This window comes from Hemitrygon akajei, chromosome 5 (genome assembly GCF_048418815.1).
Source record: "Hemitrygon akajei chromosome 5, sHemAka1.3, whole genome shotgun sequence".
In the NCBI taxonomy this organism is placed as follows: Eukaryota; Metazoa; Chordata; class Chondrichthyes; order Myliobatiformes; family Dasyatidae; genus Hemitrygon; species Hemitrygon akajei.
Genome location: NC_133128.1, coordinates 162151227 through 162163154, shown reverse-complemented (window position 1 = coordinate 162163154; position 11928 = coordinate 162151227). Strand labels below are relative to the sequence as shown.

General features: G+C 40.8%; 1 protein-coding gene across 1 annotated transcript; it reads left to right on the top strand.

Annotated features, from left to right (window-relative positions):
• Nucleotides 1-2776: 2776 nt before the first annotated feature.
• On the top strand, nucleotides 2777-10889 carry LOC140727395 (uncharacterized). The gene is made up of 5 exons (XM_073044675.1): nucleotides 2777-2890; nucleotides 4421-4715; nucleotides 7657-7827; nucleotides 9283-9330; nucleotides 10525-10889. Exons 2-5 carry the CDS (start codon nucleotides 4436-4438, stop codon nucleotides 10776-10778), a joined length of 753 nt encoding a protein of 250 aa, XP_072900776.1. The 5' UTR covers nucleotides 2777-2890; nucleotides 4421-4435; the 3' UTR covers nucleotides 10779-10889.
• Nucleotides 10890-11928: the final 1039 nt, after the last annotated feature.

Sequence of the window (11928 nt, the reverse complement as noted above, 5' to 3'; positions counted from 1 at the left end):
ACAAGAGGGCACAGCCCTCCATTTAAAACAGAGATGCAGAGACACTTTTTTAGCCCTGATGGGGAGAATTTGTGGAATTTGTTACCACAGGCAGCTGTGGAGGCCAGGTCATTGTGTATATTTAAGGCAGAGCTTGATCGGTTCTTGATTGGACACGGCATCAAAGGTTACGGGGAGAAGGCTGGGGAGAGGGGCTGAGGAGGGGAGAAGAGGATTAGCTGTGATTGAATGGTGGAACAGACTCAATGGGCCAAATGGCCTAATTCTGCTCCTATGTCTTATGGTCTTATGAAGTCCCACTCACCCTGGACATGCTCTCATACCCCTTGTCCCATCAGGCAGAGGATTAAACAAAAACCTGAAATCACATACCATCAGGCTCAAAGACAGCTTCTCTCCCGCTGTTATAAAACTATTGAATTGTTCCTTAGGCGGGCTGGGGAAGATAAGCTCTTGACCTCACAATCTACCTCAGTGTGACTTTGCATTTCATTATCTACCTGCACGGCACCTTTTCCGTAAATGTAACACTTCATTCTGCATTCTGTTATTGTAATTTAACTACCTCAATGTACTGCTGACATTATTGATTTGTTTGAATGGCAAGCAAGGCAAGGTACTGTGTCCCAATCATAAACCAATTTGCCATTTTACAGCTGGAGCCTTTTTCCTAGGCTGGAAATCCCAAATACTGAGATATTTGTTAAAAGTGAGAGGGATAGATACCTAGAATGCACTGTGAAGTACAGTGATAATTCAAGTTTTTATTGACATTCAACCACACACCGATATCCATGAATGCAGCCAAATGAAACAGCATTACTCCAGGGCCAAGGTCCAAAACACTGTACCAACAGTCACACACAGCACAAGGCACACATAGCACATATAAGATATCAGAAAAAAAACTGTCAGACAACAAAAGTATAGTCCAGGACCCTGAGTCCATAAATATTGCAGCAGTCTGCACAGTGCAGCTTGTCTTCTGCCGAGTAAACACTGGAGAGCAGCACTGACTCCAGCTTGGATGCTGCACCACCCTGCATCTGGTAGAGCGCACCGACCTGGCACTTCACTTCCAAGCAGCAGTAAGCAGGTGACATCGCGGCTTGCAGCCTAGTCCTTGCTACGAGTGAAGCCACACAGCTCCTCTGCTGTCTGCCCCTACCATCTGCACAGAATGAGATACAATAGCAATTTTAAGAAGCATTTAGGTAAACACATGAAAAGAGGAAATGGAGGGATGTTGACCTTGTACAGGCAGATGGTATTAGTTAGCTTGGCACCATGGTTAGAACAGAAGGATCTGTTCCTGTGCTGTACTGTTCTGCATTCTACGTTCCCTGAGATGACTGTGGAGAGGACAAATGGGAGTAGATGCCACAGGTGAAATGAGGTGACCCTGATCTCAAAGGGAACGATGAAGAGAATTTGTTTTATAGAAGGCTGGGGTTGCTGCTCTCACTAGCCTCCCTTTAAGCTGGCAAGGCCAGTATTTGGATTTCCCATTTCTAGTTGCTCTTGAACAGATGGTGGAGAACTAGTGCAATTTTCCTGGTGAGGGTGCTTCCACAGGCTTTTAGAGAGGGTGTTTCCTGTTTTAGACCCAGCAAGGAATGTCTGCAAATCCCATCCCCTCAAAATGCATACAAGAAAATATTTTGAAAAATGAAGAAAGGGATAAATACATTACTGTAATAATAAATATAGTAATTAACCTTAACCTAATGTGAGATGACAACCAGCTGATAAGCACAATGTTGGCATGGGGCCTTGCGACACATTCTGCTGATCATTGACTTCACTGGGCACATGCCAGCTGTGGTATCAATGACTTATCTACTCCTGCAGGGAGCAGCAAAGAGGTGGGAAGAGGGGTGAGGGGGTGGTCTCCAAGAGGGAGATGATGCAGTTGCAGAGCCAGTCATGGGAAAAGCTGGCAGGGGCTGAAAGTGATTAAAAAGGGATGTTTTTGATGACAAACAGGACAGCAGTGATAGGAAAAGAAACAAGAATTGAATTGACTTTAATTCTTACGTCCTTCATATACACGAGGAGTAAAAATCTTTATGTTACGTCTCCGTCTAAATGTGCAATGTGCAATTTATAGTAATTTATAATAAATAGTATGTACAACAGGATAATCAATATAACATAGAAATACAGTTGTGTCAGCATGAGTTAATCAGTCTGATGGCCTGGTGGAAGAAGCTGTCCTGGAGCCCGTTGGTCCTGGCTTTAATGCTGTGGTACCGTTTCCTGGATGAGAGCAGCTGGTTCCTAATGATCCTTTGGACCCTTTTTTACACACCTGTCTTTGTAAACGTCCTGAATAATGGGAAGTTCACATCTACAGATACGCTGGGCTGTCCACACCACTCTCTGCAGAGTCCTGTGATTAAGGGAGGGACAGTTCCCATACCAGGCAGTGATGCAGCCAGTCAGGATGCTCTCAATCGTGCCCCTGTAAAAATTTCTTTGGATTTGGGGGCCCACACTAAACATCTTCAATCATCTGAGGTGAAAGAGGTTCTGTTGTACCTTTTTCACCACAGAGCCGGTAGGTACAAGTTCAGGAGTGGATAAAAGGTGATCGTAGATTTACTGAGGGGAGGAATGCTTGGAAACCACATCAAGTACAGAGAAGATTTGCAAAGTGCAGCAAGGCAGTGAAGAGGACTACAAAGTTTTATGAAGCTACTGTGCACATTTACCGTTTAAACAGGTCACTTCCTTCCTCACTTCTAGTAGTACAGGAAACAGACTAGAAGTGAAACTTAAAGGAAGGTGCATCGTCAGAGAAGTATCTTAAGTCAATTTTGATTTGTTTTGCTTTTGTCTCATTCCAAATACAATTGGCTAATTTCTGTGGTAATCTTCTGAGAGAAAGGTAAGATGAACTAACAGAGATGAGAGAGTCTAGCATTCAATTCAGTTGCATGTTGGCAAGTTTTTCCAAAACGCACGCATTGAGATTGTGCTGAGAGATTGTTCATTTCCTCTGGTGTGAACCTATAATGAGCAAGAACAGAGTGCTTGCCCTGTACTTCCTGCATCAGTAAACACTTGGCACTTCTGTTAAATGCACTAACTGTGGGTTAGCGCGTTTCTGACCCCAATCCAAGTACTTCACTGCACAGGAAGGGGAATTCTGGGGGATATTAATTTTCCTTCACAATCTGAAAAACTTCCAGGTTGTATTTCAAACCTATTAAATGTTGAAAGACCTCGATTGAATGGATGAAGAGAGGGTGTTTGCTCTGCTGGGGGAGTCTAAGACCAGTGGACACAGCTTCAGATTAGAGAGATGTCTTTTTAGAAAGGAGATGAAGAGGTATTTCTTTAGTCAGAGAGTGGTGAATCTGTGGAATATTAATGGGTATATTTTATGCAGAAGTTGATGGATTCTTGATTGGCCAGGGTATGAAGGGATGTGGGGAGGAGCCAAGAGAATGGGGCTGAGAGGGAAAATGGATCAGCCATGCTGAAATGGTGAGGCAAACTGATGGGCCAAATGGCCTAATTCTACTCCTGTTGTGGTCTTCTTTTTGTTGGAGACATTTGTGTTTATTTGGAAAGAAAAATCCTGGATCTGTACAACCTGAGAACACAGCTTCCTATGTAATAAAACAAGTACGATTTCAAAGGTATCCCTGAGCAGATCAAATTTGAGATTCCCTCTCTCAGCAGATTAGGCAGACTCTGTGGAGGAGAAATAGAGTTTGTCAGAATGGGAAAATGATCAAGCTAAACACTTCTTGAGAAATTAAGTCAGGTGAAGGAGGGCAGGAATGTTAAGGGTTTTTTTTGCAGGAGTGATTAAAGAATGAGGTAATGATGGTGCAGGAGTAAGAGGGAACAGTTAGATACATTTAGAAGCCAAATCTGGGTCCAGCAAAGTTTGCAGAAAAGCAGACAGGTAGTGAGGCATGGGAATTATTGCAAAGAGGAGGATGATTGCATTGTCCAAGAATATAACACGTTGATCCTGATGGCCCAATGTCAGGTCAATCCCCACCACAGCTCTAGCCCTCAGCACCACTGTCAATGGCTTTAGCACTGCACTACAGCCACTTTCCAGTGCCAGGACTTGATATCCATCAAGAGGCCATTGAGCCCATCAAGCTTATTTCCTCCACAAATCCTCCTATGATTTCTTACCCTCCAACTTACTGAACCATGTCTCAGGGATTGTCGGTGCCATGGAATATTTGACCACAATTTTTCTGTCCCAGCTGGTGAAGTAGCTTTATTTAGCTGTTCTTTTAAATTAATAAGTTAATTTATCTGGGCAAGTATTTCACATATTTACTTAGCACTATAACTGAAATCTATGTCAACCCTCTACCTTAAAAATTCCTTCAATCCACCAGGTCAGTGTAAGGCATTACTGAAAGTATGACTAACGTTCCTTTTCCAGTTGTAGACAAGCAACATGGAGGATATCCGCAGATCAAAAACAAGTCTTGTGGAATGGTTAACCAGTGACCCAGATTTTATTCTGCAAATAGTACAAGAGGATTCCCTCGTTACCCAGCGGGAATATCACAAGTTAAATGCAGAAAATGATCCTGAAAAGAGAATCATAAAACTCCTTGATACAATAATGGGTAAAGGCCAGTCTTCCTGTGAGCTCTTCTGTCAAGTTTTGCGGAAGGATAAAGTAAAGGAGACCTATCCACAATTGGTCGAATGGCCTTCAAGTAAACAACAAGGTAAATTTGATTATATCTTTGGAGATATTTGTTAAAGTCCTCCAACCTGAGTTTTCGTTCAAACAGAGGCAAGTACAGTTACTTTTCTGTTAATGTCTCAGCAGTTTATTAATGTTCTAGATGTTCATCAGATTTTGTTACTCTAATGTTCAGACAGTCTGCTTAACTGAGACATAATAAATTATGAAGCAGGTTAATTATTGAAGTAGCATGGGAATTCTCTACCACTGTGAGTGGCTGGATCCAACAGTCTGCCCTCTCAATTACCTGAATGATCGTCTGCTGATTGCAGCAGAAGGTGAGCTTCCAACATTAATCAGCAGGACTTGTTAAATGTTCCCTGCCCATAGTCATGCCTCTTGATGGATTAATTTAAATGCAGTTTCATATTAAATTCCGTTCCTGCTGATGAAACCCATGACATTTCCTGCTATCTTCCAAAGGTTACCTTTTATCCTCTTTGGTGATTGACTGCTGTGTGATGGGCATTGGGAGGGCATTAGTCTGGTAAGGGTTTGATTCATGGTGTTCGTATTCTTGCTGGTTAAATGTTAATTGCATTGTGAACCCAGTCAGTCCACGAATTGTAAATGTAGGTCATATTGCTTTGATGTGAGTGATAAACACTTGGTATTAAAACAAATTAAATATGTGAAGAGTGGAAGAGAGGGGGTGCAGCGGAGGCCTCTTCTGAGGACGAATTGTGAAGATTTAACTTGTATGTAAATAAGCTTAAAATAGACTTCTAAGATTCAATGTTTGCTGTCCATGCAGTTCCCTATTAACAGAAAAGCAAATCATAAGTAAACTGGAAATTATATAAGACAATTTCCTTTCCATCTAAAAGTACATTGCTGAATTTTCCATGAATTCTCAGTGACCATTCCTCTGCTTGGCAACTTTTAAACTAACAATCTTAAAAACAAAACAAAATAGAGCCTCATTCTAGAAACAAGTCTTTTGAGGACTGTTGGCTGAAAGCAGTTCGAATGTAAGGATCGGTGACAAGTCTGGCTGCTGAATTCTGTCCTGCCTGTGTTCAGTCTGTCAGTTCCCTTTCCTTTATGGCCTTGACCCAGCAACTGAATCATCAGCAGCTGCTTTTCTAGCCTCACTTTCCAGACAATTATTGCTCAATGTTGTCAGTAATTGGGCTTTTATGAGAAAGCAGCACATCAACTGCTCTTTGTTTCCCCAGGTTTGGCTGGGTTCTGGTTCACTGCAGAGGTTATCACTGAGTCTGTTCTCACTGTCTCTGAAGACGTTTGTTGTGTGCTGTTTCAATCAAAATAATCAAGTGCCACATCACTAGGAGCATTTCATATTTAGATCAATGGAAACCAAAATAAGATAAAATGTGGTGGCTCTTAATTTGGTTCCATTTACTTGCTGTGGATATCTCCTTTATTCTCAAACCCTTGATCTGTTGAATCATTCATTTGTATTTCCTCATGTTGTCCGGCTGTGGAAACCGCCAGGTAATGGGCTGTGGGAAAAGCCAATTATTCAAATTCCTAATTGCTCATTGTCATAAGTGCAGCAGACAGATTCTCAAGCCATTTCTCAAATTAATGCCTGGTATCTGGCCGTCCGAGAATTCCAGGAATACCAGCTTTGCCATTGCAAATGTACACGATCCTGCACTGCCAGGTATATTTTATTCAATGCTAGGAGGTCACAAGTCAATGTATCCCGGTGGATAGTATAGATCTACCGCAGGCCTTTCCAGAACATCTCACAGCAGTCACACAAAAATCCAGTGAGAGCTTCCTTTTAGAGCAAAATTGGTGAGCCCCAAGTGTGTCCCAAGCCTAGTAGTTCCTGCACAGCAGGCTGAGGTTCGGAAAGGGAGCGTGGAAATCTTGCCCAGACATTCTGGGGAAGTGTGGGAAGCTTTCCTGAAATTTCCCATTGTGTCTGCAGTAAGAATGAAAGGGAAAATGGTAGTTTTTCCTTTGGACACCACACATTCCCATGAAAAGGGAATTATTTCATCTGAAAGTATGTTTAAAATTTGATTTAAGAAGATATTGTTGCATTTGCAAACAGGTGGAGTAAGAGAACAGAGTAAACACTTAATTTGATTTTTACAATATGTATTTAGCTTGAATAGTAGACTTGAGTTCTGTTGCACAGAGATGGTAGAAAAGGAACAAAGAACAAACTACTGGAGGGTCAGGGAGCATTTGTGGAGATAGATAAATGTTCCACATTTTGGGCCAAGATCTTGTATCTGGACCGGACCTGCTGAGTTCCTCCAGTTGTTTGCTTTTTGCAGCAGATTACGATATCTACAGTCTCCTGTCTCTCCAGGATAAAAATAGAGGCTGCTATCAGAATCAAGTTTATTATCTTTGACATAAGTGGTGAAACTTACTGTTTTTGTGACAGCAGAACATAAAACTTATTATAAGTTACAGAAATAAATGGCACAAAAGATGAAAAGTGAGGTAGCGTTCATGGGTCATTCAGAAATCTGATGGTGGATGGGAAATTGCATTTCTCTAATAATGCTCTTATAACATTGAGTGTGGGTCTTTGGGCTCCTGTACCACCTCCATGATGGTAGAAAGGTATAAGGTACGTGAATCGGATGGTGAGGGTCTTTAATGATGGAGTCTCTTAAAGACATCCTTGATGGTGGTCTTTTGCGATCCTGTGCATTGGAGGCTCCATAGCAGGCTGTGGGACAGCCAGGCAGAATGCTCTCCACGGTACCTCTATCGAAATTTGTTAGCGTCTTTGATGACATACTAAATCTCATCAATCTCCTCATGAAGTAGAGCCACTGGTGTACCTTCTTAGTAATTGTATCAATTTGTTAGGTCCAGGACAGATTGAACACCATTTCTACTGAAAATGACAGCACTTTCAGTAGAACAAATATGCTGACAAGGTATGAAGAAATTATATTTACAGATTTCTTTGCATTTTATCCAAGCACCAGCCAGTCCTACGCTGAGTGGACAGAGAGCCATTACAGCTGATATCCACGCTGCTGGAGGTTCCTTCGTGGTGTGTCCCTTGATCCAAACTAGTCAGACCTCAACTATTAGCATACCTGTAAATTTCAACTCACCCAGGGTTAACAGGAATGAGGTCAAGGACCTAGGTAAGTGTTTAAAGTGGAGCCATACTTTATAAATAGTATTCTAGAAGTGATTCACTTCTGCTCAATAGTTTACAGTGTTTATGGCAGTAGCTTTTGGACAGTCGTGAATTCTAATATTACCAAGGGCCATTCTTTGATGTGTACCTGAAGTCTTGTGATAGAGCTTCCACTCAACATATTTGGATGAGTTGAAGCTCAGAGAGAAGGAGGCATTCATCATTGTGAACCATCTCTATACTAACCTTATCACAATATAGCTAACTTTCACATGAAAGGAAGATAAACCATCTGCCCCCACATGATATAAAAATGCAATGGGCAAGGATTTTCTAAGTAACAGTGATTCCCATTGATGATTGTCAGGATCAGATTGATCCTAAAGCATCATTAATCAAGTCAACATCAAGTAAGGACTTCAACCATTGGTTCCTGAAGCAAACTTTCCATAGAACCATAAAACATTACAGCACAGAAACAGGCCTTTTGGCCCTTCTTGGCTGTGCCGAACCGTTTTTCTACCTAGTCTCACTGATCTGCACCTGGCCCATTTCCCTCCGTACACCTCTCATCCATGTACCTGTCCAGGTTTTTCTTAAATGTTAAAAGTGAGCCCGCATTTACCATTTCATCTGGCAGCTCATTCCACACTCCCACCACCCCCTGTATGAAGAAGCCCCCCCCTAATGTTCCCTTTAAACTTTTCTCACTTCACCCTTAACCCATGTCCTCTGGTTTTTTTCTCCCCTAGCCTCAGTGGAAATCCAGGACATTTCTAAATTTTCCAGGATTTAAGAATCGATTCCACCCTTACAAGCTTAAGCAATTCAATGGTTGGAATTTTACATTTGGGTTTCTTAATTTAGTCCCTATTGACAATTTATATGTTGAATTTAAAACAATTTCGAAAGATAAATAATGACATTTATTCCTGGAACAAAACATATCGGGAACAGAGTTACACACATAAAATGCTGGAGGCCAGCCAGCATCTAAGGAAAGAAATAAAAAGTCAATATTTTGAGCTGAGACCCTTCATCAGGACTAGAAATAAAGGAAGCAGTAGCCAGAATAAGAAGGTAGTGAGTATCTGGTATCACATTTCCTTAATATAAAGTCATAATAAAAGTCAGTTACAGTCTTAAGTCCTGAAGGAGGGTCTTGGCCCATTTATTCATTTCCATAGATATTGCCTGACCTGCTGAGATCCCCCAGCATTTTGTGTGTATTCCTTTGGATTTCCAGCATCTGTAGAATCTTTTGTGTTTATAATTATAGTCTAAAAGTGTTTAAAGATTGAAATCATCAAGTGAAAGTAATGGAGGTCTGAATTGTGAAGAAGTTGCCAAAATAAATTATGTAAATTGAATGCTAAAACTATGAAATATTTAAAATGCGTGAGATTTTAAAAAAATCACTGAGGAGATAATACTATTTTAAATGATATTGCTTTGGCAGGTTCCACAAAAGAAACAAGTGTTAAGGAGTTGGAGAGTAAAGTGATAGGTAATTATTTTTTCTTTTGATTAAAATCAATTAGTATTAATGACATCTACAGAAAATCACAATTGTTCGGTTACCAGTTCTCCAGACTTACCCTCAGATCTTCGAGAAATATACGTCCATATAAACAACTAAGCTTTGGACGAGCGATATTGTCTTAACTTTCTTGAAGACTTTGTTTTCTAGTTATATAAATAAAGGCAAGGTAGGAAAGGCTGTAAGAGTGAGCAAGGTGGTTGGAAATAGGAGGCTGTGTGTACATAGCTTCAGGAATATGTTCAGCCTGAGTTACAACCCTTATAATGGTGAACACCCAGAATCAATATAAAATAACACATCAGGGTCTGGGGAAGCTTGCCGTGGATGTTTCACAAGGGTGCTGAAAGTTCAAGTGTGGGGAATAAGGATATCCTATTTTGTTTTAGAATGGGGCAAGCAATTTCCTGTTTTAATACCATTTGATTGTGGGACTGTTGGCAACCCATATTCCCCATCAATATGTTAGCTGTGAGGCAGTATTCTTTGAACACCGCATGCACCCAAAAAGAAAAACAGTAACTATTTAATGTCATGTAACACTCTGTTAATGGTAGATTACAGCGAAAGATTAAGACATATTAATCCCACAATTGTGCACATAGATATTTTATTTTCTTAGTATGTTTGAAATGTAAGACATGTTATTTTAAGTGGCCCCATATTATAAGCGAATCAAGTATCATGGAAAAATAAGTGCTGAAGTAGAAGATCCATCCTGGACTTGCTGAACAACAGAGGGGTTTTCACCTGGTTTGTGACTTGCTTCTGCTCTTAATTGTTAGGTTCTTAAAGGTGTTACATTCCTGTACCAGCTAGCCAAAACTTCAGCTAACTTTAGTCCTCTGATTGATAAGGTCTTCAAACTTCCAAAAATCCATTAACTTATCCTTGAATTCTCAAAGCACACTCTTTAAATAAAAAATTAGTACCTGTTCCTAAATAACTGAATTACTTTCTTTCAATCCCCAAAAAATGAGATTACACCAGTTTTATTTCCACTACAACCTCTTAATGGGCTTGCTTCTCTGAAACCAAATTAAAAGTTTTTGCAACAAAAAAGCCTCTGTCTGCAAGACATATATTTTATTTTATATAAAATATAAAATATTTTATATTTTATTTATCTCTTTTATTTATCTTCTATTTTTGCAACAACAGACAAGAAATCCTTTCTAAAAGAGAATTGGGCGAAACTGGTCCAGAAAGTGAAACAGGTTGACGAACTCGCAGATCAGATGATGGGACGTGGCCTCACCAATGAGATGTATTCCAAGATCATGGCTTGTGAAACACCTGAACAGAAAATGAGAATGCTTCTCGGATATGTGACAACAACTGACGTGGCTTCAGGCCATCTGTTTGCAGCATTGTGCACTTTAAGTGGTTACATCATGCAGGAGCTCATTCAATAAGATCTCCCACTCACATCTGAGTTGCTCTTGTAAAGAGGCTGAAAGTTGCTTTAACCATGTTTAAATTTTCACTTATAAGTATACTTTGCTAAAATTCAATATTAAATACATATATTTCCTCAGGTCATTTCAGAAGTAAAATGAGTAGCAATCTTTAAACCGAGTTTCCACTTTTATTTGATTCCATGAGCCTGATGTCTGCTTGTTCTATACTGAGGCTGGTTTTCTCAGGCTTCCATGTCTGTCAGGGGATAAGTAGCATCATTTTGACCGAGAGTTGCCACCTGAGGGTTTTGGTTACGGAACACACACTAGAAACCTTTAAGGAATTTACATACAGCTTCCATCAGAAAACGGACAGAACTTTTGCAGTTCTGAATGCAGAAGTGGGCTGAGAAGTGGCAGATGGAGATCAACCCGGAGAAGTGTGAGGTGGTACACTTTGGAAGGACAAACTCCAAGGCAGAGTACAAAGTAAATGGCAGGATACTTGGTAGTGTGGAGGAGCAGGGGGATCTGGGGGTATATGACCACAGATCCCTGAAAGTTGCCTCACAGGTAGATAGGGTAGTTAAGAAAGTTTATGGGGTGTTAGCTTTCATAAGTCGAGGGATAGAGTTTAAGAGTCGCGAGGTAATGATGCAGCTCTGTAAAACTCTAGTTAGGCCACACTTGGAGCACTGTGTCCAGTTCTGGTTGCCTCACTATAGGAAGGATGTGGAAGCATTGGAAAGGGTACAGAGGAGATTTACCAGGATGCTGCCTGGTTTAGAGAGTATGCATTATGATCAGAGATTAAGGGAGCCAAGGCTTTACTCTCTGGAGAGAAGGAGGATGAGAGGAGACATGATAGAGGTATACAAGATATTAAGAGGAATGGATAGAGTGGACAGCCAGCGCCTCTTCCCCAGGGTACCACTGCTCAATACAAGAGGACATGGCTTTAAGGTAAAGGGAGGAAAGTTCAAGGGGGATATTAGAGGAAGGTTTTTTACTCAAGAATGTGGTTGGTGCGTGGAATGCACTGCCTGAGTCAGTGGTGGAGGCAGATACACTAGTGAAGTTTAAGAGACTACTAGACAGGTATATGGAGGGATTTAAGGTAGGGGGATATATGGGAGGCAGGGTTTAAGGGTCAGCACAACATTGT